The sequence below is a fragment of the Epinephelus fuscoguttatus genome, linkage group LG12 (genome assembly GCF_011397635.1).
Source record: "Epinephelus fuscoguttatus linkage group LG12, E.fuscoguttatus.final_Chr_v1".
Classification (NCBI taxonomy): Eukaryota; Metazoa; Chordata; class Actinopteri; order Perciformes; family Serranidae; genus Epinephelus; species Epinephelus fuscoguttatus.
This window is the reverse complement of record NC_064763.1, coordinates 40804303-40832262: the sequence shown is the minus strand read 5'-3', so window position 1 is coordinate 40832262 and position 27960 is coordinate 40804303. Positions and strand designations below refer to the sequence as shown.

The 27960-nt window shown below is 40.9% G+C and overlaps 2 protein-coding genes across 2 annotated transcripts in view; one reads left to right on the top strand and one right to left on the bottom strand.

Annotated features, from left to right (window-relative positions):
* hsd20b2 (hydroxysteroid (20-beta) dehydrogenase 2) overlaps positions 1–9442 on the bottom strand; it is a 10825-nt gene extending 1383 nt beyond the window's left edge. The window contains exons 1-10 of the mRNA XM_049591690.1: positions 9320–9442; positions 5067–5250; positions 3509–3555; positions 3254–3329; positions 3031–3141; positions 2360–2427; positions 2183–2227; positions 2003–2037; positions 1827–1908; positions 1641–1706 (exon numbers count right to left, since the gene is read on the bottom strand). Coding sequence (XP_049447647.1) covers positions 1641–1706; positions 1827–1908; positions 2003–2037; positions 2183–2227; positions 2360–2427; positions 3031–3141; positions 3254–3329; positions 3509–3555; positions 5067–5217 — 681 coding nt within the window. The 5' untranslated portion in view covers positions 5218–5250; positions 9320–9442. The remainder of the gene's footprint in view (positions 1–1640; positions 1707–1826; positions 1909–2002; positions 2038–2182; positions 2228–2359; positions 2428–3030; positions 3142–3253; positions 3330–3508; positions 3556–5066; positions 5251–9319) is intronic.
* gucy2d (guanylate cyclase 2D, retinal) lies at positions 2435–27960 on the top strand. The gene is made up of 22 exons (XM_049591688.1): positions 2435–2606; positions 10272–10431; positions 11447–11577; positions 14646–14771; positions 16799–17810; positions 17932–18233; positions 18381–18753; positions 18864–18948; positions 19054–19162; positions 19329–19448; positions 19568–19648; positions 19787–19963; positions 20052–20208; positions 20293–20442; positions 21008–21156; positions 21272–21435; positions 22589–22781; positions 23226–23400; positions 23984–24082; positions 26848–26942; positions 27056–27138; positions 27270–27960. The coding sequence occupies exons 5-22, from the start codon at positions 16964–16966 to the stop codon at positions 27352–27354; spliced, it is 3444 nt and encodes a 1147-aa protein (XP_049447645.1). The 5' UTR covers positions 2435–2606; positions 10272–10431; positions 11447–11577; positions 14646–14771; positions 16799–16963; the 3' UTR covers positions 27355–27960.

Below are 27960 nucleotides of genomic sequence, written 5' to 3'. Positions count from 1 at the left end.
TGTTTGAAGTAGTAACATATTTCTTGTAAAGAAGATAGCTGACAAACTTTGGTCACTGAAAGTGGTTTTCCAGGACAACATGGCTAACTGCTAGCTTGTTGAAGAAGACGCTTTTTTTTGTTTTTTTTGTGTGTTACTATCCAGAGGTGATGTACTTGGTCAAGAACAGGCTTTCAGGGTCGAAATAATTTTTCTGAGAGGATTATGAAACATGAAAGCAGTCAGACAACACAGTAAAAGTGAGCTTCTTTGAGTTAGCAGCTAACAGTTAGCAAACAGCTAACAGTTAGCCAACAGCTAACAGTTAGCCAAACTGACAGCGCACACAAATGGGAAATTGAGCAGTTTAAAGGCACATTAAAGAGACCAGGTATGTAACCACTCCGATTATCACCTGTGTTTAACTGTGTGTGACTTATCACATTATGTTCAGTTGTAACATTGTGTTAGCTTATGGTTTTAAATCTGTGTTAAAGTGTTTCCCCACCATTTTCTACCTGGTAACACTGACCCAGGCAAAAAAAACCTCGCAATATCAGGCCACTTGAGTCTGTTATTGAGTCTTTCTTCCTGCATAACAAGCCAGTGCAGTTTGATAAATCCAACATCTTTCCAGTCATTTTCAATCAAGAGTCAATTTGTCTTAATTCCAGAGTGCTCTGCATTGTTTTTATTAAATAGATATAATAGATATATGTAGACTTATCTTGTAGTAAGTTTAGTTTTGGTTGAGATCATATCTTTTTGAAGAAAATAAGACTTTTGAGGCTAAATAATAGATGATTGTAGTATTAACTTAGTAATAACTACATGTGAATGACCTAAGGGACTGTTCTTGACTTAAAAGTGGAGTTTTTTTTTAAGCAGAGTTAATTTTTTTAATGGAAAATATGACGAAAACATGTTTGTCAATTACCTGTGTTTTCACGTCAAAGACAAAACATCCACAGGCTGAAAATAGATCTTTCGTGATAAAAAACTATGAGGAAATGTATAATTTGTTTTCACTGATGAGCTGAGATGGGACCAAAATGTTAGTGAAGAGCAATATGACATTCAAAATGAGAGGCGAGGAGCACAGAATGATAAATTATTCTATGAAATGTATGAGAAAAATGTCTTAAACTGGAAGCTGAGAATGGCTGTGCGCCTAATGACGTACAGTATGAGCAGTATGACATCGCAGCACCAGTTGTAGATGCCAAGGTGTTTTGCTTGACTTCAAAACAGTCACACCAGAGCATCAGTGTTTTGATTGTAATTATGTAGTTAATAAGCAGCGAAGGTGTCTGACTGGGGACAGTGAAGTTGTTGAATGGATTTGTATAGTTTGTTAACTGGTGGAAATTTTAAAATCTGACGATAATTTCTGTTTTTACAGTTCCTGGCTGTGATAGGAGGTGTAGTTTTGGTGATTTTAGAAGAAAGCATGTCTTTTAAACCCACCTGCAGGTTTTGATGTTCAGATAGTATTTAGAATAAATACAAAATACAGCAGTTTAAAGTTGTAGTCCCTCCCTTAAGCCAAAATAAAAACATTCACTTCTCCCTGGTGCTCAAAAGATTGTTTAACATGCCTCCACTGTTTTGCACCACCCCCTCATGAATAACAAACAGCCCCTAAGTGTAACATACTTCACCTGAACAGTGATTCCCTTTGACTTGTACTCAGCGTGCAGACACTGGGAGAAATACGTCACAAAGATCTGAAAAAGAAGAAAGGTAAAGTCAAGAAAAACAAGCTGAGCAGTGATTGTTATGAAATTGTGTGCTTATTAGTGAATATGTCAGTGTATAAGTATAAGAATATCTAGGCAAGATGCTACCTTAGAGGAAGAATAAAGGGTCAGTAAAGGCTGTGGACGGACAGCCACTTGAGAGGAGATGTTGATGATCAGCCCTGTCCCTCTGGGAAAGAGATGGAAAACAAAAATTCACAAATTGATCCTATGTTCTCACTACATTTTATTAAATATCACCTTCTAGATTTTTATGACAATACCTTTCAACCATGGCCGGAAGAATCAGTCTGGTCATCTGAGTGAGGAAAATACAAATCACCATTATCTTTTTTTAATCCAGCGATGGGCATTGACAAAAACCAAAGCTGTGTGTAGATACAGTGGAGAAGTGACTGCATAAACATATAGCAATACAGTAACTAATCAAATAGATGTCCTACCTGAGGGACTGACAGCATGTTACAGTTGATGAGCTGAGTGATTTTCTAGTCAGAATAAACACAGAAGGGAAACAACGTAAGTTATAAAGTAGAGACAAACATGACCTCTAATAGCCTGAATTAGTATTTGATTGTCTTTAAAAAAAAAAAAAAGGACACGCAGGGTGCAAAAGTTACCTGTTCAGCATTTGGTGTTTCCAGGAAATAGGCAAAATTATCAGAGTAGATCATTCCTACATTATTAACTGTGTGGGTGACAGAAACACAAACAACCTTGGTTATTAAGCATTTGTCCTGTCAGTCTATAACTACTGAATCTGTTTCTTTCCCTTTGACTATTTGGCCTGACAGAATGAACACAGTTTGCATCACTCATTCTGGTCCAGCAATGCAGCTCTCAGGCAGCTAAATCAAACTTCGACAGGTAAGAAAAAAAATAATGGATGAGGTGGATCAGCCACAAAAGGAATAGTTGAAATTATACTCTTATTCACTTTCTTTAGTTGGCCAGATGAGAAGATTGATATCACTCTCATGTCTGTATGATAATTATGACAGACTGGAGTGGTTTTCCAAAGGTAACAAATCAACCTCCCAGCTCCTCTAATGCTCATGAGGGTATGCAGGTCTATTTCAGAGCCAGCAGCAAATATGTGAGCTTGCCAGGCGCAGGCGGTCAAGTCAAGGTCAACTTTATTGTCATTTCCACATACAGAGTACATGGGAATGAAATTGTGCTTTTTCAGGGGGTGGGGGTGAACCCATAGGATGTGTGTGTGTGTGCAATATTTATGAATTTATAAAGCATCTGAAAAACTGTCTTGTGCTGTAACTGGTTGTGCTATTACCCAGAATCCCAATCTCCAGTCCTTGTAGTTCTTTGGCTATAGCAGGGTAAATACTTGGGCCGTCTGTGAAGTCCACTTTGATGGTGCGAGTCTTTCGTCCATACCTATCCTCTATTGGAGACAAAGAATATTTTGGATTATTAGTAGCAGATGGACATACAAATGTGTTTAGTGTGGCAGGGAAAGAGCAGTCAGACCACAAGTTTGTTTTCATTTCACTCACCTATCTCCTTGGCAGTCATTCGTAGCTTATCATCAGATCTGCTTACCAAAATAACGTCTAGGCCTCTTCTTGCAAGCTAGAAAGAGACATGCAAGACAGACAGGTTTGGTGGCTCTTTCAACCAGCAACACTATGCACAGGTGAGATCTGAAACACAAGATCTAAAACAGCTCAACCAACTGTTGCAAGCTCCTAACTTGACATTTGGATCCAAAAAGAGTAAGACATTGTTGTAGAAAGGAGTTGGAGACTCACCTCGTTGGCATAAGCTTTACCAATGCCAGATGTGGCACCAGTGACAACTGCATAAAGGAAAAAGCACAGAGATGTAAGAGGAATTAAGTTTACAGTCATTTAAGAATTATTAAAACCTTTGTCCATTTGTTTCACACTGTTACAAAGTCATGGCAGAAGATGTGGGTCTGACTACCAAGACAGTACAATCCACTTTACCCTGAGATTGTGAAAAATGAAGGTTGAAAATTGAATATTACACCAGTGTTGCAATGGTATGAGATTTTCACCAGTCAGAATGACCCTTAAAGGAATGACAACAGAAGGTTTATTGTTGGTTGAACTAACATTTTATCATGGACCTGTATTTGTAAAGCGCCTTCGAGTCATCCGACCACTCAAAACACTGTTTATATCACAAGTCACATTCACACACTGGTGGCCGAGGCTACCATACAAGGTGCCACCTGCTACTCAGTGTTTAACACACTCACACGCCGATGGAAGCATCATCGAAAGCAGTTTGGGGTTCAGTATCTTGCTCAAGGATATTTGACATGCAGACTGGAGGAGCTGGGGATCAAACCGCTGAAACCACTTGTAGTTATTACTGGAAGTACGTGTATCAGAAAACAACTTTTGTTGCATTTTTAAAATATCGTAGATAAGCAAATGTACCCAGTATGATAACTGACAACTTTTACATCACGGCATACCTTGAAACCGTTATATCGCTGCAACCCTATATGACACCTCCCACAAGTAGCTACCTCCCTGTCTGTCTGAAGTATGTTGTTCTTATATCAGGCGATAAAACATAACCATTTGAACTTTTGACACAGTTACCACAGTCAAGTCAGCTTAGTTACTCTTAAACCAGCTCTGTAAAAATTCAAACATATTTTCTGGACCCTGAGATCAAAGCAGCTAAATGAAAACAATTAGTTTAATTATTTACACCAGTGCCTATCCAACCATGACAAGTGAAAATGTCTCTGTGAAAAAGGCTTGCTGTGGACTCCACATGTCAGTGGTAGGATTTTAGAGTGAGGCAATAGGGAGAGGAAGTGGTGGAAAGTGTCCTTAAATACCCCCTGTTGCTTTGCCAGAGAAAACGCTCCCTGCCACTGTTATGTGGGCAAGATTCAGGTCACACAGAAACCCAAGACATAAAGCCCTGTTTCTTTTCATCCTCTTGTGTGTATACTGTTTGGACCCCAGATTATTGTTCTTGTCACCAGAAAAGGTGTCATAAGTGAGAAAAAACTGCACAAACTTTTAAGAAAGATGGAAAATTTACTTGAAGTCATTGCGGGTCTGCAGAGGATTGAAATGTTTGCCCACAGAAAGACGGAAATGAGTTGTTTACAGTATGTAATATGACCTACACCATTCACCTGTTTCACAACTGAACTGATTTAGTCAGTGAAAGGTACATTAGTTATAATTTCCTTTATACATGACCAAGAAAGGACAAAAAAAATGAACCTTAAATGAACCTTAAACCTGACTGTCAGCATTTTGTTCAGACATAAAAAAGATTAGTAGAGAACACAGAGTACATTTTCTTTGACCTTACCTGCCCATTGCCCGTATGTCCTTAAATCCACTTGCCAAAGCTCTGACAGAAAAAACTGTCTGAATCCACACCAACATCCCCAGGCTAGTTTGAGCATGTAGAAAATTACAGTAAATCCTCCAAAGATGGCCAGCACCTCAGTGAATGACATTTTGTCGCAGAGCTCTGGACTGAACAGGATTCCCTTGATGGACAGAGGTTTGAAAGGCTGTTAATCCAAATTTAATATTATAGGAAATGAGAACTTTTTTTATGTACTGTACTCCTCCCTGTTCCCACAGTGCTCCACCCCTCATTGTGTGCTGCTGGTAGACACTATGTGCTTGGCAGACAAATACCCTGGAGCCACACGTTGCGTTCCAACTCCCCGCAGACTGAACTGAAGAACTGTTTCAATTTTTTTAAATTGCCATTCAAAGATGCAACATAATTTTCTGTCCACAAGTCTTGTAACAACAGCCACCTCAGCTGCTCCCAGTGTCTGAATATTATCCCCAGCATCCTGAAGATCATCAGGATCATCTAAGAACTTTGTACTTTATGTATTTTGTTTTCAAGCCTTTAGGTCAGCACAGGTACAGTGTTTGAGTACGTTAGTAGATTGGCTAATAATTGTGCTTTTCTGGTTGCAGGCTATTTCACAACTGGGAGAATATTGAGTAATAAATCAACTAAAACTTCCAGTCATAATGTAAATTTGGATGATACAAGAACAAGCGCGATTTCGCAACAATTGCAACGGCACACGCAAGCAACCGCATGTTCATGCATTCACACATACACAATCGCACACACTTGTCATTAGTCCAATGATGCCTCCCTATGATAACCGGTTCATGAGCTATGAAAGACGTGGCAACAATGGTGTGTGTATTTCTTTGTGTGTGAGAGTGCGTGTTTGTGTGTGTGTCTCTACAAAGTTTGGTCATCTTACATGAATCCATTTTGAGCCAATTGGCATGACCACAAACAAACATCCTCACACACACAAAAGAAAATCAGATAAGGGCATAAGTCTGTTAAAAACCTTTGTGTAGAGTTGGAGTTTGAGAGCTTTTTCTCAGGTGTTCTGAACAGTAGTTGTAACATTCACGACCTGCTTGTCTCCTTCAGCGTATCCTACAAACTTAAAGCAGTGTTATTGAAATTAAATGAGCAGATAAGAGCTTTTTACTGGCATGATGAGCTCCTCCAATATTCTTGAATGCAAACAAGACATTTACTGTGAAGGGATACTCCAGCAATTTATTTCACTTCAGTAAAGTTGGGCAACTCAAAAGATCTCAAAAGAGTTTAAAACAAAAAAGAATGTTGCATTTCATGTTTTAGCTCCTACTCTGGGTTGAACCCCCAAATCACTGGATCCTCCTACACTCCCCATCATGCAACCTGACAGTATCTTTTGTTAAACCTGTCATGCCTGATAAATTCCCCCATCTGTCAAACTGTATGCCCTCACTTTGTCACACAGACCTCTTGTTATACTATACTAATCTCCAAGCCCAAGCTGATACAACTCGGATGACATCACCATGACATCAATATTATTTTCTCAGATTTTGGAGAGCTCCTTCAAGAACCATGGAAGACATTGTAAAACTGTTTCCACATCCTGAGAGAGTGCCGTGGGGCCATTATTTTAGCAGAGCTATTTGCAAATGTGTGTGGAAGGTTGTAACTGCATCTCAGTCCGTGTGTGCATTATCAGATTTGTATGTGTGTAAAAGAAAATCTCTAAATGCTACTGAGATCTGCATCGTCAAATCTGTAAATTTACATGGATATTAATCTCTGAAAATTGTGAGTGTTTTGCTCCAAGAGCTGGAAATACAAACAAGTCATCAGTTACAACTCAGACAGGCCTTCCTACATGTGACTTTTGCTACCCGTGACAGAGATCCACAAATGACACTGCTGGGCTGGGTAGTGGTTATGGCCAGAGACATAAAGGAGGCAAAGTCCAGCCCGGGGGCCAATTTATTGTTCAAAATATACTCTATGTGGGCCGCCCAACACACATTATTGGTTCATCACGCAAGATCACTTTGCATTTTTCTGTTCACCTCATGACGATTACACAGTTTGTAGACATGCACCAAGCAGGAACTACAAGGGCGGAACCAATGTGGTCTCATAAACAGAGCAAACAAGCAAACGCACGGCTACCTAACAGCAGACGTGTCCTGCTAGGTAGCAGACATGGCCGCAGCAGTGTGTTTGTAGTTTATCAGGCCTTTCTTATTGCAGTGACAAACAGATGGTGAGATGATGGTGAAGAAAAAGACTCCGCTGATACAGACTTGTTTCTGATCAAGAGAACTTTATTAGCAAGCCAGTATCAGATCAGGCTTCTGCAGTAGCCTGGGAGAGATTCAGCCAGTCATCGAAACTCTCCGCCGTTGTCCACACATACTCCACGTTTTATAGCCTGCCAGACATCCTCATTCATATTCACAGGGCTGTGCAATATGACAATATATATCGTGTGACGAGAGAAAAATGTCTATCGTTTCATATTTTGCTCTATCATTTATATCATTGTGACACAAATTAAACTTTTTACGGCAATATTTTTCGTCATTTGGAGTCTGTCCATCTTTTGCACGGATCACATTGATAAATTACTCTTCTTGGCTTTTTAATTCGCAAAGCTTTTACGGCACTTACAGTCACATAATGAGTTTATATAACTCCGCTGTCTGTCTCTGCTGCGCTGCACAGGGCAGCCCCGCAGCACTGAGAAAGAGCAGACAAGCGAGACGGCGTCAATAAATGACAATTAAAATGTGCTATATCGTGATATGTATTGTTATCGGGATATGAAATGACCTATATCGTGATATGAGATTTTGGTCATATCGCCCAGCCCTACATATTCATAATATCAGCTCATTCCTGATAGCATAATGAGATACATCCTCCTAACCAAAAGTGGTCATTCCTTTCTCCAGTTTCAGAAGGTTCTTTGTCCGTGCAAAACAGACTGATGTATACATTCCTTTAGTTTCTCCACGTAGCTTTCTAGACATAAATTCTACATACATAAACACAACATGACAGTGGCGCCTTACTGCTTCTTGGCAAGCCACCCATGAATCTATACAACATGAGGCACAAACCCCTCAATGTGCCATGCAGTTACCATATATTTATGTATCCTGTGGATGACCCCTTGTATCCTGACAGACTCATGGATTCCTGTTTGCATCTGTAGAGCTGTAGACTCTACAGCACAGCTAGAATGATGGATTCATCCTTACAGTAAAAACAACGGGAGTCTGGGTGGACAGCAGTCTCTAAAAGCATCCAAAAACAATCAGCGTTAATGTACATCTGATGAGCAGACACCTCATGTTTATTATCTGTGTAAAGTCAGCAGTGAGGGCTGCTGCTTTCAGGAGTGGTGGAAAGTTGAGTACTTTTTCACTGATGCATCAGACAGTTGAGGTTGTCTCATTTGTTTGCCTTTTTTTTAATCAACCCACATGATGTGAGAAGCATCTGCCCCCATATTCTGCATTATCTGATCTGGCTCCCATTCATAAAAGTCTGAACACCCCTGACATAGAGAACATAGTCTACATAGATGTCCCATTGATTGCTTCGGCCCATTGATGCGATACATCAGCATCACCACCATATCGGACCGGAAAAGCCTGGCCTGTGAACAAATACCAGCAAACAGGGTAGCTAGGGCTGTTCTGGATAAAAAGCACTATAAAGTTTGCTTTAATATCTATGTTTGATTACAGGTTTGTTTACGCATTCACAGATCATGTATGCCCTTAAAGATTTGTCCTCTTTTTTACAAATCTCAATACATTTACAAATCTGATTACACCTACACGGATTGAGATGCAGTTGCACAACTCTCCACATGCATTTGCAAATAGTTCTGCTACAGTAATGGCCCCATAGAGTACTTTCTATGCAAAGTACACTGAACTTGGTATGTAAAATAGGTGGAGAGTACATTTTTACACACTATTGGGATATAGCATGAGGTCACTAATCAAAATAATATGACGCAGCACTTGCATCTAATCACAGGAGCGCAAAACAAAGCTATGACTCCTCCTGTGACTGCAGCAGAGATAAAAACAATAACGTACAGCCTGTGACATCAGCAGAAACAGTCCTACCCATCCATGTAAAACCAGTGTCTGTACATAGATAAACTTCAAACACTCTTTGATTACATGTCTGAGTGATAATGTTTCTGGTGATAGTCCACGAATTCCAGTCGTACTTACATGTACAGCTCTGTGATCCAAATGATGAGAAATGAAAAACTGCTTATCAGTTAAGAGACAGATGCTTTATTATGTTTCTCTGACAATCATTGTGGGTCGGTGTTGGTGGAAGGTCAAAAAAAGCTGCACTCAAAAACTCAGAACACTCAGTCCTACCACTCAAGTTAAATATTTATTTTGAAGGTGACATTTTAATTTTTAGTTGTTAACCATGATCTGTGCACAGGGTGAATAAAACAAGAGACACAAGACAATCATCACCTTAGTGAACCCTGTCCCACTTACACAATGACTCCATTAGACGGCACAATATGGTGTTTCAAACATTTTTTAAAAGGACTGGCAGAGAGTCCGTATGACTGAGTGACTCACAGGGCAAAGTCTACAACCTAGGTCTACAAAATATGTGTGATTCATCAAGTTACCACAAAGTATTTAATCATTACCGACGTTTTGTTTTTTTTGTTGTTTTTTTTTCATTTTAGGCCCTGGGGCCTAGTAGAAGGTTAATCCAGGTCCCCAATAAGCCGCTGGCCTTTTTTCTGATTCAGATACAACAGGAAAAAACTAAAGTATCTCATGAGTGTCACTTAAGGTCAGAAGTTAGATATTTAGATGTGCCATACCACAGCCAGCTCCACCCACAAGCTTAGTAGATGGATAAGTGAATATTAAAGGCTGTAAAACTGACACAAACATCTTTCAACCATTTTACACAGTATGCTCTTATGGTCTATTTTCTTATTCACAGTGAAAACAAATTGATTCACACACGTTTTTTCCCACACATTTTTTTTTACTTTGAATGTAAATAAGGTGCCAGAGTGCATAAAAAGAATACAAATTGAGGTTTTTTATAAAACAAAAAGTGCCAGAGAAGGATCCCCTGAACACCCCCTTCTTTATATATTAATTTTAATGATTCTAATTATTTATGTTTGTCATTTTGCAGAAGTGGCCCCCAGTCAAAGCAAGGCGAGTATCCCTGGTGTAACGTCAAAGAGATCCACCAGAGGGTGCTGCAGCTCCCTAACAGGCCACAGCTGGACCAGGATTTGACAGAGAGATACCATCATCTAAAATGGGATACCTGAGTAGACTACCTGACCTCAGTTGAGTTAATGTGCACATATAATTCTTCATCGTTGAAATTCTGTTTGACATTTTCCTTTATCCATATTTTAATTCAAAGAAAAAATACAAAACATATAGTAAAAGGATGTGCATACAGTAGACAATAATAAGTGCAACTTAAATAACTTAAATTCACACGAGATACTATAGATCACCCGCTGCAATAAATCAGAAGTTGCAGTTTATTATCTTCTTTGTTCGATCAGTGTCTCTGATAGTAACATACTTCTGTAAAGGGGTGTGGACTTGAGTAACATGACCTGGACTCAAGCCAGACTCCAGTCACAAATTAAATTACTTTTAGACAAAATCCAAAAAAGACTTGCAACGTGACTTGGACACCAATGACTCTCAGCCCAAAAATTAGACAGTGTGTTGTTGAAAAAGTGCGCCACAAATCAATTCATTTCCTGAATCAACTAACATTAACGTTAATCTTTCTATTTCATTTAGACATACAACATGCCACAACATGAAACATCACTTTAAAGTTACAACAGTCTGAGAATAAATGTCTTACAAATTTGGGAAGAGGAAGTTATAGGTCTTTTTTTTATATGAGACAAGTTAAATACAACAAAACACGACAGAAACATGCAGAAGTTAAAAGTGCAGTGTCAGCACTGCTGTTTTGTAGATTTAATTCAGTCACATTTGTTTTAACAAATAAATACAAATTTTAGGAATTTATGATTTTTTAATATTTAACATATTATTACTCTGACTCTTTTGAGGACTTGAATGCAAAGACTTGAGCCTAAACAGTGACTTGGCCCCGATTCACCTCTCCTTCTGTATGATGGCACTGCTGTTATTTCTCTGGTCAGGTTGGGCATTCATTATAATACGATGTATCAAACTGTTCTGGGTAATTACTTGGTTTAGAAATTGTACAGACATCACTGTCAGCTAATATCTATAATGCCCCAGTTTACAGTTTCATCTTTTAAAACATTTCAAAGCTGTTATTTGTCTTTATTTTGCTCTTCATAGATCGTTCTGGGGGAAACCATCCTTCATTCCCTGCATGCATTTCTCTGAACTCTACGGTGGCAGTGTGCAGCCACGGCTCTGCAGCGACCCACTCTAGTTCCAGTGATGGCAGTGTCCAAGAAGAGTGAAAGGTCTCTCGTTACCTAACGCACATTTTAAATAACATTTGATGTCTTTTCAAGGAAACTCCTGCTCTGAACCTGTGATCCTGCAAAGACTGAGTGATGTCACTGTGGGAGACGGCCAAATGAATTCACCTGATCAATTAAGTGAGGTCACAGAGGAGGCAAATGTCTAAGCTTCCCGATCGCTCCTCCCACAGGTTTTTTTTAAGTATTTGACTAATGAACTTCGACGAAAAGCTTCTCTGGAGAAAAAAGAGTCTTCCAAGAGAGATGTACTCATATATCGGCATTTCACATGACAGCTTTGAGAGTCATGTGACAAAGCACATGCCAGTGTCCCACTATGTGTCATAATAAAATGTAGATAAGAGTGGATAGATCATTTGACAGATCTAGATTTAAAACATAGACACGGGAGACTAATTAACTTTTGATGTTTTGCCAACATGACCGTGGTTGTTGTTCTGGTTTGAGCTACATGTTAATCATATTTATGGCTAAAATAAACGTCAGAAGTGCTGGTGTCCTGCTGTTGGCACTGTGCAGTGCTGCTGTCTCTGCAGTAGGCCAAGTTGGTTTTTTGCTCAGCTGGGATGGCTGTGTGTCTGACCTTGCTTTGAAGTGATCTCTGTCACTGCCGTCAGCCATGTCACTAAGAGGCTTGCGGGCAGCAGATCAGTTTAGCACAGCCTCACCTAACTAATCTGATTACTTCAACAAGGCTGCTATCAATGTGCAAAACAGGACAAACAAGAACAAACACATGGTCACACTTTCATACGCAGGGGGACCAGCTTTATACACATAAAGCTCAGCAGAGGTCACTGAAGCTGTGCTGGATGTGTTCGCCTTATCATTTAGGAGAATCTATGTACCTAAATGGGTTTTTGCCCCTTCCCCCCAAAGGCTTACATTCCAGCTGTAGTGAACTGTAATGGTGCCAGGTCAAAAGAGCAACAGCAGGCTTTCAGTAGCTTACCACAAGATATTTTCAGCTCTCAGCTCCTGCTCACACAGATTTCTTATGCCTTTATTAGCATTGCTCCCCGTATGTAAGATACTCCATTTGACCTTTGCACTGTGGCTGTTATCTTGTCCAGAATGTGAAGCCAAACGTCAGGAAGGGAGGGAGGCTACGAAGATGCCAGCAGGAGCATGAAGGACATCCCTCACATTGAGGACACCCTGCCGAGGGAAGTCCCTATTGGTTGATTTTGCTTTTGATAGCCTGACACCCATTAACCGGTATCTAACTGGTGAATTTTTATGACAAAACAAAAAGCAAAATGACACAAAATAGAAGAGGCACGTCTTCGTAATACGATGCTCCATTGAATCAGTGAAGTTTAGCGCCATATTTCGATGGTATTTTGTGATGTAATTGTCTCGGCTTTTATTTTATTTTCTGTTGGCTTTGCTGACAAACAGCTTTGCTGCGTTGAAGGGGAACAGCACCTAAATTAAGAATTCCAATATATTGTTTCCAAGGCTTAGTAAAGTTCAATCAGTATCTGTGAACATGAGCTTCTCTCTCAAAGGCAGAAACCAGAGAAGTAAACTTGGGATTATTTTGGTTTGCACAATTTCTGGCCATGATAAATGGTGTAAGTTTGACAGTTTTTAAAGAAACATGCCTTCCACACTCGCAGTTTTGTAACTGGTCAAAAATATCCTTGGTAGTTAACGGGTTGATGGTTAACTGCTGACATCCCTGACCATGACGTAGGCTAATTGACCAATCTAACAAAATCCTTTTTTTTAAACATTCTCTGGTATTTTACCCATGGTGAGATCCACATTATTGAGAAAAAACAATCCAAGCTTTAATTCCTAAATTATGAGATCCATCACTGGTGTCTGCGGAGAGATTGACCCAAGCACAATTTTCTGTCGTCCGTTAGCATCTTAAGCTACAGCAGTAAGACGAGGTGAGCAGCAGTGCATGAGCAGAGGTCTCAGAGGGATTTGAAATGGAGCAGCAGGGTTATGTGAGGCTACAGCTACAGGTGCCTTAATCACTGCACCAGTTTCAAGCCCAGGTGATTACATGCGATTCTGTAATTTAAGGCAGCCATCGGTGATACGTTTGCAATTATTATATTAGCATTGCAAAGGTTTTCCTTTTTTTTGTTGCTTTTTTTATTTTCTTTGCTTTAAGAGTTAAAGTATGGAGTTCCTCACAGTGCATTGTACATGATGAACAGTGAGAGAACAACAGTAATAAGGGCTGAAAGTGAACATTTCTTTCCTTCAAGGTAAAGTTCATGGATTTTGATGAGTGTCTCTATTCTGGCACAAAAAGTCCCATAAACTTCGACCCTCACAAAAGCAAGTGAACGACAAGTTCCTCTAGGTCATATCCTTTTTTTATGGTTATACCAACAAATAAGACAGCAGGTTTGTGATCTGAAGAACTTATTTTTTCATTTAATAACAATGTGCCTCATCCCCTTGATTTCAGACAAGTGGAGGTAGAAGGTGGGACAATAAATCAGAACCACTAGCCGCCATTTTCAGCACAGTTCTTCCAAGTTGTGATTGTAGCCATTAAATCCATCAATCAAATCAGTGATACGATGCCCAAGGTTTGAGGATATTTTAAAGCCACATCAGAACCTATGTTTACACACTGTGTAAATGACAGAGAGTGAATATACCTCTACTTTCACCTTCTTTCTCTTGTCCTCCAGCCCTCCCCCCACACACACTCTTCCCACACTTCTGTGGATTAAAGGCTAAAGAGGGCTGAGAAGTCAAAGCTCGCCAGTCCTTCCCACTCTTCCCTTTCTTTTACCTGTTACCACTCCACATCTCTCTGCCAATCTATTTTTTACCAATCCAGACGCTGGATCAGGGTTGCGTCTCTTCTCACGCACCGGCCTTTGCTATGTGGTTTGTGGTGGGTCCTAGTCCCAAACAGGGAGAGCAAGAGACAACGCTAACGACTGGAAATGAGGAGATTTTTCATTTTCAGTACTGTCTTTAAGGAACATGGATACAAGAGGAGATAATTAAGTTTATTTTGTATTTTTCACGCTATTTGGATTACATATGATATTTTTTCCCAATAAAAGGACAAAGATAACTGCTCCTGCTGTCTACTTCTGTGTACCTAATCCCCCTGGAGTCTGGATGGTGCCATTCAACGACAGCCACCAACACCGACATGGCTCCTACAGTATGTAGACGAACTGCTCCAGGTCAGAACTGTCTCTCATTTAAACTTTAATTTAATCGTCTTGTGCTATCAAGGGTGATATAGGTGTAGTTTTTAATGTAAATAATTCATCCATCATACAGTGTCGTTGTAGCCTTGTTCAAATCTGTTTGCAGCAGAGCTCGTCCTGTAAAGGTGCGACTGTTGGAGAACCACAGCTCGTCCACTTTCTTAATAAATTTGTTTTAAAAGTTGCTTCATACCTAAGATGTAAACAGCATTTTGAATTTTGGATTAACATAATTTGACCTATTTTTTATTTAAAGCAGCACTTTAGAACAGGGCTAGCATATTAGTCAGTGCGCCTCTTAACCTATTAAGAACTGATAAGCCAGTGTCAGCATTAGCCCCTTTAGAAGGCTTGCTGGTCACTGCTTGCTTGCTGCATTTCAGCTTGAAGGCAAAGAATCAAATGAGGCCATGTGGCGTTTTGTGCTTTTTAAAAGGAACTGAGTTTGGGATCATTTAGAGAAAGTGTCGCCACTGGAATGATGGATGCTAGTTACAGTAAGGTGTGCAAAATGATGTGAGTGTGAGTTAAATGCACAGTAGATGTGCTGCACTTTGCCAGAGTTACAAAGAGTGTAAATTGTGAATCCAGTTAGAGTAATTGAGTCCAGAGGGACTCAGCACACTCACAGTCATCTGATGTCCGTACTGCGACAGAGTGGGGATGAATTGAAAAGTTTGATGCCCACTGTCAGATAATATCTCCTCTGCTGCTTGGTAAACCTTGGGGGTGCAAGTCTTTGGCTCAAGACATGGTTTGTCCACCGAAGAGCACTGACAAGTTCATCTTTACTGTTTGTTTTCACTACTTATGTGTTCATTAAAAAAATATCCCTTCCGTCAAATTCACAAATATGGATATCGGCCTATAAAATCCAGCATCAGTCAGGCTACAAAAGATTGTCAAAAAATTTTGTCCTCCTCTTTTGCTTCACTAGAGGTAATTCTTTCAGTATTTTAAAAGTACACATATATTTTTAATTGCCTCCATTAACCAGAATTATATAGGTGAAAGATTTTTATGTTTGTTTTTTTTTACTTAAGAAACAGGAAGCTGTAAGTTCCCCATTGGTAGGTTGGTCAGGCCTTTGGCTCAATGCTTTTGTCATGGGCAGCCATTTTTAGTTTCTGAGCACAGAGTACAGTATTGGCTGGGTTTCTTTATCAGTTAAAAACAGTACTTAACAGTAGGATTTCAAAACATTATTGCTAGGGTTACAGTCGATCATGACGATGTCCAATCATGGAGTTGTGTGGTGACAGTACGCAAAGCAAATCCTCTGCTTTGCTTAGTTACAGCAGCCTGGTCTTAATCATTTTTAAAGTCAGTCCAGCTCAGAGTACAGAGTAGTTAGCATTTATTAGCATGCAATAAATACAATGTGAATTTACTCTCAGCAATAAAGTCTCTAAATTTAGTTAATGTTTGATAATTAATAATTAATGTAACCTGAAATGGCAGTGTAAGCTCCATCACACTGTCATTTTAATCCTGAGCTCCTGAGCAAGTACAGATTTAGACGCTGGTTTCAAGAATCTTAGGGGTGACTGGAGTTTAAGACAAACTGTCCTGAAATGGAAGGCAAACTCAGAAGACTGACCTTAAGGGGAAAGGAGATACCAAGACCAAATGGAGACATCGAGGCCAGATTTAGCTCCACGTTACCTGGCACTTGATTTTTTAAACTCTGTAGCCCCCGCTGAGCTAATCAGCTTGCCACACACATGGCATTAATTCTTCGAAGAACAGTGCTGGCACTTCAGGCACCATGTCCTCAGTGAGACAGATGGATGCTGATAAGATTCAACATCACATTCTGTTAAACAAAACAGCTCAACAAGATGCATGTTCAGGTCAGGGATCCTGTCCGTAACCTGGTGAGCCCTCAGCTATCCTTGCTTGTATCCTAGAACTTAGGAAGCAAAAACAGATCACACTGAACTATCAAGCTATACATTTACTAATTGCAGTTTGTTTTTCTTCTTATTCTTCGGAGGCAGTGATGGCTTGGGGTCTTCTCACCGCCTGTCCATTTTTGGACTAAAGGCCTGCTGAGTGCCAAGGGAGACGGTCCTATCCACAGAGACAGTCACTGTCACACTACTCATCATAAACTCCCCACTCTCCTTCTGTGTCTAAAGCATCAGAATAGCTGTGTGAGGAAAATGGCAAGTCACAGAGACCCTCGCTTTCTGCACAACCTGTCCTACCACCCGCGATGGCAGCACGACTCAATAAAAGTGAAGAGGAAAGGACACGTGCGGACAGTGGTTGCAAATAGTTGCAGTGGATATAGTCTGTTTAAATCATTAGCAGCTTCATCATCAAAACCACAGTTGCCATCATTCCCTGTGCAACGCTCCAGGAGCTGTGGGAACTGGCTACTTCTGCCCTTACTCATGCTCTCAATTCTGCCCTGTCAGGCCTGGGCGACCACTTTTAAGGTGGCCCTGGTTGGACCCTGGACGTGTGACCTATTATACTCCAAAGCCCTCCCTGATTTGGCAGCCCGCCTGGCCACTGCTCGCATAAACAAGAACCCCTACCTCAACAAAGGCTACTGGTATGACTACACGCTGATCAATGAGGACTGCAAGTCATCCCGTGCCCTAGCTCGCTTTGCTGAGCTGGAAGGTTATGGTGCTGCTTTCCTGGGCCCCGCCAACCCAGGCTACTGTTCCTCAGCTGCTTTGTATGCAAAAGAGTGGGATGCTGGGATCCTTTCCTGGGGCTGCCTCAAACCCAACATGGATAAAGGAGGGATGTATTCCACCTTCCTGCGACCGCTGCCACTGTCCTCCCGTGTACTCTTCACCGTGTTGCAGTACTTTAGTTGGGCCCATGTGGCCATAATCTCAGAGGAGACAGATGTGTGGGAAGCCACAGGACAGGAACTGGCCTCATCACTGAGGGCCCTCGGCCTGCCTGTCAACCCTGTGGTCACTATGGAGTCGGACAAGGACGGACCTAACAGAGCACTGACAAAAGTGCGGGAAGCAGACCGTGTCAGAGGTGAGTTGTAGATGTAAAGATGACTGAAATAAGACCAATTCATGTATTATAACCTCCACACAGTTTTCTTTCACACGAATCATGTAAATAAACCCGTTTTTAATCCCTCCTCTCTCCATAGTGGTCATCATGTGCATGCCCTCTGTCCTGATTGGTGGCGAAGCCCAGTACCGGCTTCTGACAACAGCCTTGGCCATGCGAATGATCGACCGTGGCTATGTATTCATCCCCTACGACGCCCTCCTCTATGCGCTGCCCTACAAAGATGCGCCATACTATATGCTAGGCAATGACACCAAGCTGCGGAAAGCCTATGATGGGGTCCTCACCATCACTATGGACTCTGGAGAACGCAATTTCTATGAGGCCTTCAGAGACGCTCAAGACAGCTATGAAATCCGCAGCAGCACCCCACCAGAGCAGGTGAGTGTCTTAATTGTATATTGTAGTATTAGAAAATGATAATAGTCAACAGGAAAATGAGACACATCTAAAGGACGGGGAAACAAAAGCACTTAGACAAACATTTTAATTAAATCAAAATGACCACATCACTGTCTTCTCTGCTAGGTTTCCCCATTTTTTGGCTCCATCTACAACATGATATACTACATAGCTATGGCTGCTGAGCAGGCCCGTGCCAAAGGAGGCCGCTGGGTAACTGGTCAGATCCTGGGTAACAGCAAGGGCAGCTTTGATTTCGAAGGCTTCAATCAGCACCTGAGGTCTGGCAGGAACGGTGAAGGCATGCTAGCTCGCTATGTAGTGCTGGACTACAGTGGCATGGGCAGCTCTCTCTACTCCACCCATGTTCTGGAAGCTGCTCATATATATGGCGGGATCGGGGGTTTAAAATACCTCGGTCGTTCGATCCATTTCGCAGGCAGCACGCCCTACACCGACTCAGGCTGCTGGTTTAACCCAAACTTTGCCTGTAGTGGAGGTGAGTGCACCAGTAGTGTCATTACAAGAAATTAATACAAGCTGGTGCGTTGCTGAGTGATTCAGTGTATTCAAACTATCTGTCTTTGTGTTTTTCTTCTCTTCCCAAAGGCCTGGATACAGTCACTCTCTTCTTTCTCTTCCTTCTGTTCGTTGCAATCTTTGCATGTGGACTCTACCTTTTTGTCAATTTCAAGTATGTACAGCAGGATATCAAAGAAAGATTTCATATGCTGGGGTCTTGTGTGATCTTTTGAGAACATTTTGGTTGTTTTTTGATCGTCTTCTTTGTTTCATCAAGGAGAACGGGCAGGGTTGGGTTCAGCCTTGGAGGTGGTAACGGTGGATCAACGAAGGTAATCCTGACCCTTGACGACCTGGTCTTCATCAACACTCAAATCAGCAAACGGGTCAGTTCTGTGCTCAGTCTCTGACAATACTGACCTACCTCACCTTTGCAAGTATGTGATGTATGAAAGCTGTTTACCTCTGAAAGACTCCAACTAACCTGTCCTCTTTGAACTGTGTGTGTGTGTGTGTGTGTGTGTGTGTGTGTGTGTGTGTGTGTGTGAGCAGAAGCTCAATGATGAAAGTATCCTGAAAAGCCAGCTGGATATGAAGACACCTCACCACTCGGTATCTGGTCGCAGCTACTTGGCCTCCTCACCAGACAGCTCCAATGTTGCTGTGTTTGAGGTCAGCCTGGCACAATACCTCAATACTCCTGTTATATAGTCCTGTTTGTCATTTTGCTGCTCACGCCTCTGGGTGTTTTTGGTTTCAGAAAGACTGTTGTTTTTTCTATACATTCGCAGGGTGACTGGGTTTGGCTGAAGAAATCCCCCACTGGATCTGTGTCAAGTATCAGCAGCAATGCTGAGTATATCTTTATCAGGGTAAGTGAATCTGTGAGTCATTAAATCGACTGATATTCCAGTGTTGCCAAAAAACACAAAATACAGAATGCATCAAACGGAGTGACGTTCCTCTTGCAGCATGAAGTTACCTGACATCTCCATTGTCTTCTCAATCAGCTCAGAGACATGAGGCACGAGAACGTCAATCTGTTCCTGGGGCTGTTCTACGACTCTGGGATCTTTGGTGTTGTGACCGAGCACTGCTCCCGTGGCAGCTTGGAGGACCTGCTCAGCAATGAGGACGTGCGTCTTGACTGGATGTTCAAGTCTTCCCTTTTAATGGATCTGATTCGGGTAAGAGAGACAGAATGACCAACGTGTTTCATTTCCCATCTTGCCACGTTTCCTCATCGCTCACAAGTTTTCGTCAAACTGTTCTCAGGGAATGAAGTACCTGCACAATCGCGACATCGTCCACGGACGGCTGAAATCCCGTAACTGTGTGGTAGACGGGCGCTTTGTGTTGAAGGTGACAGATTATGGGTTCAATGAAATTTTGATTGCCCAGAGCATTGACTCCGACGGGGAAAAGCCAGAGGGTGAGTTATATGCATTAGTGACTTTTCTCTCACATATCAATACTCACTGTTTATTTATCATCGTGCATTTTCTTTTTATTGAAGACCTACTTTGGACAGCACCTGAGCTGCTGAGAAGCGCCAGTCTGAGAAGGAGGGGAACTTTCGCCGGAGATGTCTACAGTTTCTCCATCGTAGGGCAGGAAGTCATCGCTCGCTCTGCACCTTTCTGCATGCTGGACATGCCTCCCAAGGGTGAGTGATATGGAATTAGTGACCCCAAAGGATGGTCACATGAAAAAAAACGTAAAGTAGTAGGAGGTGATGGGGAAATGTGCAAAAGATTTACTCGTATTTTAAATATTTTTGGCAAATTTGTGAAGGTGCTACGTAAAATGTCCGTCCTGTCCTTTGTGCTCCCACCCTGTGGAGATAACTTATCGTTGCCCTCTGCTCTCGTTATACATAATCGTGCCCACTGAGCTAAAAAGAAAATGACAAGTGTTAGTATTGTTGTTGAAAATGCTGCCCAATCCCAAAAAAGATTTTCTGGGGGCGTTTTGCCTTTAATTGAAAGGACAGTTAAGTGTGAAGAGGGAGAGTAAGAGGGAACGACATGCAGCAAAGGGCTGCAGGCTGGAGTCGAGTCGAGTCGAGTCGACGCCTCTGCTTTGTTTAATCACCAACGACATTAATATTTCTTTGACAAAATTGTTTGTGCAAAAACCACATTGGAGGCAATTGCACTGCATTTACCTTGTCTGTTTTTGTTCATATCTGTGTGTGCCTAACATCTGTGTGTTCTTCACTGTGTTGACAGAGATTATCAGCAAGGTCAAAGAGCCTCCTCCCTTGTGTCGGCCTGTCGTGTCAGTCGATGAGGCCCCGCTGGAGGTGATACAGGTGTTGAAACAGGCCTGGAGCGAAGAGCCAGAGAAGAGGCCGACCTTTGAGGAGGTCTTCAAACAAGTAAATACACTGAAAACACACGTTGATTCACATCTACTCCTCCTTAAATGTTGTTGTTTTAGTGAAAGTAGCAAGTTGGAGATGACATTCCTTTTCCCTCCTTTTCATGTGACAGTTCAAGAACATCACCAAGGGGAAGAAGACCAACATCATCGACTCTATGCTTCGCATGTTGGAACAGTACTCCTCCAACTTGGAGGATCTGATCAGAGAGAGGACGGAGGAGCTGGAGGTGGAGAGACAGAAGACTGACAGGCTGGTGGCTCAGATGTTGCCCAAGTGAGTGTCCAGAAACTGGGATGTCATGCTCTAAGTCATAGCCACTGGAGGCCTGTAGAGCATCAGTCTGAGTATTATGCTTGAATGACGCTCCTTTTACTTCCTTAGTGAGGTCAAAGGTCAGAGACAGCCTCGCTGAAGCTGGCAGGGATTCAGTGCTCATCCAGCAGGATAGCTGCTCATTGACACACTGGTGTGAGGTTATCTGCAGAGATTGAAGTTGATATTTCTCACGAACTTTGGAGACCAAAAATGCAGCTGAATCAAGATAAAACAGAAAACATTGTGAGATTCTGATCATTTGTTGTTGTTGTCTCATTAGCTGGAAAACAAAGTTAAAAAGTCAAATTATTATAAAAAAAATGACACACATTTGTTTATTTTTTATTAACATCTTTCTTTCTTTTGTTTGTCATGTCTCAAAAAATTTTTGCCAAAATATGGCTTTAGTTTTGATGCATTTAACAACTGTGGGAATATTTGGTGCGACAACCAGTGATGTGGATGTGATCAGACAATCAATCCTCATCATTGAAGCCTGCTTTTGGGTTTTTCTTGTAACCATGTTCTATCACTGAAATTAGTCACGGTCTGTTTCCATCAGAGGGTGTTTAAAAACAAGATATCAGTAATGGGTCAATTTGTCACCCGGCGTCCAAAGAATATAAATGTACAGTGTTGCATGATATGTCTCAGTATGTGTAACACGACAGCCTCCTCAGTTTTGTTTCCTTTTATGATTTATAGTGCATCTGATCACCAAAAATGCTTCTGTCTCAGAGCTTTTCATAGTGTTGACATCACTTTAATCATATCTTTCTGAATCAAATTTGATCAGATAGAAATAAATGCATTTTAAATCACTGATCTGCCAAGTAGAGGGAGTTTTCCTTTATCAACCACCTGCCTGTTGAGAGGAGAGAGTCACACCGTGCTGCCATTGTGTTTCTTCAGTTGTGATTTTAGACATGTCCCTGTGCCTGTTTGCAATCAATAATAATCAATAATAATTTGGGAGGAAATCCTGAAATCATCTAATTCATGGGATTAGAAATTGACTGTGGTTGAATGTCTGTAAAAGTTAAAAAGTTGAATCTAAGAAACATGTAAGACAGCAGTCTCAGATTGTCCTCTCATCATCTTCCCCCTTCAGGTCTGTGGCCCAGGCACTGAAGACGGGCAAGCCTGTCAAACCCGAGCATTTCAACGAGGCCACGCTGTACTTCAGTGACATCGTGGGCTTCACCACCATCTCAGCTCTCAGCGAACCCATCGAGGTGGTCGATTTACTCAACGACCTCTACACACTCTTTGATGCTATCATTGGACTGCATGATGTCTACAAGGTGAGCGTTGCAGGCGCACACAGTGATGAGCACCTCGTTTTTGTATTATTTATTAGTTTTCAGTATTTAAAGTAAAGCAACAGACACTCAATCTTTTGTAGGCTTTATAAATCAGCTTTGGTAGTAATACACCAAGGAGATTTTTCAAATATTATAAATAACTTTTTGTTTTATTCTTAATGAAACTTTGTTTTCTGTATTTTCTGTGAAATTTTTTACAAGAATTAGATCTGTGATTTTCTGTATTGTTAATGTTGCTCAAACATTTCCATTTATTCTAGCAAAGCATTTCCCGCCTCATTTTAACATGTTAAATCTGCTGTTTATCAAGAGAACTCTTTATTTTGGTGGTGGCCAGTTCTTTCAAAGTTAGCAGTGTTGAACTAGTGAGAGAAACACTGTGTATGTGCGTGTGTGCCGAACTCCTATTTTTACATAATTTAGGTGGAAACTATCGGAGATGCCTACATGGTAGCCTCGGGAGTCCCCTCTAGGAACGGCAACCGCCATGCAGCTGAGATGGCCAACATGTCTCTTGACATCCTCCACTGCATCGGTACCTTCAAGATGAGGCACATGCCTGAACTGAAGGTCAGGATCCGTATCGGCCTGCACTCTGGTGAGCAATATGTTCGTGCTTTCTGTGCTGTGCTGCTCTAATCATTATAATGTCCAGTAGTAACGTTGCATGTGGAAAGTTCTTTACCATGAGAGATTACCTTAAGAGTCACATACATGTGTAATGAGTAATACGGCATGAAATGAACCCAAACTCCAGAGTGAGTAATAGTCAATGTGTTGCAGTGGAATACAGGAGCCCAAGCTGCTAAGGCAAGGAGGTATTTTTACCTCCTTTATCCTCGTCTGGAACTTATTCCTGGAACAGTGAAACGCTATCCACTTAGAGCGCTGTCATCCAATTAACACACTGCATACTTTGGATTTCTATTCTATTAATTTCTTTATATACACAGAAGTGCTTCGATGTCATAGTTTTGGGAGACAAAAATCATTTTGAAAACTTCTTCAAAGTCACATCCTACAATGTTTCATTTGACACATGATGTAAGAGATTGCTTGTGAAGGAGAAGCGACATTGTCAACCCAACTTGTGTGTGTGTGTGTGTGTGTGTGTGTGTGTGTGTGTGTGTGTGTGTGTGTGTGTGTGTGTGTGTGTGTGTTCTTTCATGCTATGTTTGCAGGCCCAGTGGTAGCGGGAGTAGTGGGTCTCACAATGCCTCGGTACTGTCTGTTTGGAGACACTGTCAACACAGCATCTCGAATGGAGTCCACGGGGTTGCGTGAGTGTCTCATACATCATTGAATAGGCCAGACAGATCTCCTCTTTCTTAGCTTTTAAATATTTTTTTTTTAAATGGACATGATGGATGAGAGAACAGGTGTAGCTAGTGTGCCTGCTGCCTGAGGCTAAACAGGGCTTTAAGTGAGCAGTCCTTACTAATCCTTTAAGACTATCAACAGATTTAGAGGCCAATTTGAAGTTTCAGTTTAAATGTCAACATCAATGATAAGTTTGCTTCAGCTGCCCTCTGCATGCGTATAAATGAAGTATGAAATATGAAATGCTAAGTCCACTTTACTGATGTCCAGAGGATCACACTATCATAAATGAAACTATTAACACTTAAACTGTTTAGAGGAAGTACAGTGAAATACAGTGGTGGAATATAACTAAACACATTTACTCAAGTACTGTATTTAAGTACACATTTGAGATACTCGTACTTTACTGAAGTATTTCCATTTTATGCAGCTCTATACTTCTGCTCCACTTCATCTAACATACAAATCATGTTTTCATACTCTCCCTGTGAAAACACATCACATTTTGTGATTTTAAAAGTGATTTTTGTTCTGATAAATTGAAGGATGAAGTGTTCCTTTATTAATTGAGAAATTTCCCCTCCTTCTTAAGCTAAATAAAATCTTTAAAAACCCTCTTGGATCAGCTGGAAAATGCTTCATCACAAAGCTGAAATCAGGACTGGTTTTCTGACATCACGAAAAGTGGACTTTTTTAGATAAATGGTTCTTACAAGACAGCAATGCTGGAAACTTGTGATGATCTTAAAGGATATGTTCATTGCTGCAGTTTAAACCATCCAACAATGATAATAAAAATCTTTGTTTATAGAGCGCTTTTCAGAAAACAGCATTACAAAGTGCTTCACAGGCATCAAAATAAAACATACAGGTCATAAAATCATCAGGTTTAGAAAGAAATTCAGTGTGTAGAAAATGAGTAAATAGACAGTTCAAAGTAAAGTAGAGCTCAAGAAGAATCAGGAAAGGCTCTCCAGTAAAAGTATGTTTTAAGAGATCCCTGACTCGGCTGACCTGATTTCTTCGGGCAGATTGTTCCAGAGCCTTCAGGCCCTAACGTCAAACGCTCTGTCCCCTTATAGGTAGCATTTAAAGGGCTTAAAATTAGTACAGCCTACATATCTGCAGCAGTAACGTGCAACGTACATATCGATGCAGCAGCAATGTTAATTCAAAAACATCATATATGATAATAAAACACATTTTACTGCACAGGGAATACTTTTAGTACAATGTGCTGATAATACTCACTTTTGTTCAAGTTTTAAATGTAAGACTTAAAACTTAAATGTTTTTAAGTAGAGGATCTGAATGTTTCTTCCACCACTGCTAGAATTAAAATTATGCATTCATGCTTGACTATATTGTGTTTTTGCAATGAGCAGCAAAGCATAAATGTGTAGTCTACTGCCACCAAGTGGCCTAATAACAAAACAACAGTCTGACTTTGTAAATTTCTGAGATGCAATCTGAGGGCATAGGTTCAATTTCAACATTGGTGGGGATATATATTACATGGGGGAAATTTTGGGTGGCAGACACTTCATTTCCTACATTCTGGTGAATGTTTATGCACCGATTTATGGTGGAAATGTCTTTTTACATGTGAAGTAAATCGGAAAGTCAGAGCAATAAGTGATAATTCCAAATATAAATAGGTTATGATATCTAATGTAAATAAAAATCACGTTTATTCTCGTGTAGATCAGTTTTTTTTTTAAAGATATTTTTTGGGGGGCATTTTTTGCCTTTAATGGACAGGACAGTTAAGTGTGAAAGAGGGGGGGGGGAGAGAGAGGGGATGACATGCAGCAAAGGGCCACAGGCTGGACTCGAACCCGGACCGCTGCGGCAACAGCCTTGTACATGGGGCGCCTGCTCTACCACTAAACCACCGACGCCCCGTGTAGATCAGCTTATGTCATTTAATGTTGTCCCTGCTGAGTCGGCACACATGTAGGCATAGTTTACCTTTCAATCCTCCTTTGTGTCTATTGTTTGGAGAAGTAGCATCTTTAGATGTGCATCTATTCACATCAATGACGCATAAATTCATTGTGATCAATTTATAAACCCCTGGACTTTAGCTCATGCGTGTTTCAGCAATATTTCTGTTCATGTTCAAAACTTTACACACATTCAGTACATATCCTACATATCTTTGGTCTCTGAGAGGTCCAGAATAAAGTTATAATATTTTGAGAAAGGAGTTGTGATGATAATAAAGAATTAAGAAAGTAAACTGTTAATTTAACGGGAATAAAGTCCTAATGTTTAAAAAAAAATCGACCCGCTCCTGAAGTCTGCTGTGCATTAAGATGTTGCTCTGCTGATATGGTCGTTTCCCCTTCAGACCATCTGACAGACACTGAATCCCGTGTGACTCTCTCTGGATGAGGCAGATGTGTCCTGCTCGTCATCGAAAGTAGAAAACCAATCTAACTGAAAACACTTCTCATCAAGCACCATATGTGATCGGCCTGTATTGGAAATAAAAGCACTGTCCCTTACTGAATCAATACGGGACACAGTTTGTCCTGTGTTTTCGTGCACAGAACTTATAGAATAAAGATAATTCAAACAAGTTTGCTCAAATATTTGTAGGGAAAATTCTGTACTCTTAAAAAGTTCCAGGGGGATTGGAGATTTTACATGTAGCTACTGACATTAAAGAAGTTGCAGTGTGCAAATATTTTAGATTTCTCTGTGTTTTCTATCATAGCTTACAGAATCCATGTCAACCAAAGCACAGTTGATGTCCTGAACAGCTTGAAGCTGGGATACAAAATTGATGTCCGAGGCATGACAGAGTTAAAGGTAAAATAAATGTAAAACACGTTCATAATATACACAGAAGATATGCAGTGTAGCCACTGCAGCACTGACCTGGTGGTGATAGCTAATGAACGCTGATGATGATTTATTTTTAGGGAAAAGGGATTGAGAACACATACTGGTTGGTAGGAAGAGAGGATTTCAGCAAGGCACTGCCTATTCCTCCAGACCTTCAAGGGTAAGAGAACATTTTGGTTACTCCACATACGTGTGATTTAATCTTTGCACTACTTTTTAACCGTAGCACAGCACGGTATGAATGTGATGTGTCCGAGTCACACTGCATAATAACTGTATTTCCTACTACAGGGGGAGCAATCATGGTATCTCTTTAGAGGAGATTCCTCCTGATAGAAGACAAAAATTCCTGGATCGTCAGAAGAAGATGGGCTAGGCTGATTTTTCTTTCTTTTTTTTTTTTTTTTTTACTGATGTCCCAGAATGGAAAGTGATATTTTCTCGCTCAACGTTTGTCAGAGAATACCCTACACATACAGAGATGTGTAGGGGAAAAGCTGAACATGCAACATCCAACCACCATCATTCGTGCCACGCTCAGTATGAAATCCAGCACCAGCGACAAGGGGATTCACACTTTCTGGAAATCATTTCTATACTAAAATAATCTTTACTGTAGATGAGGCAACTGTCCGTATTGTATTTGTTCAGCAGAAAGCAAAACATGCATACCGAGGTGTAGAGGACAGCAATCGCCTGACAAGAGGGACTGTGGATGTGTGTACAGAAACGATCACAGTATCATGTGTGATACCGCTGTACTTCATGTACTGTATGTATTTGTACTGATCTTTGTGCTTTGTAGAAACATGGGAGAGATTCTGTCATGAGCATCCCAAGGGTGGAAGCTATTACCGCTCGACTATTCATCTCGGGTATAATGGAGCACTCACTTTAGGAGCAGTAGCCTTTTACAACAATTTAGAATTAATACATTAAAACGTTTTCACAGTAATTTAAGCTTGAAAGCAGCGCAGAGGTC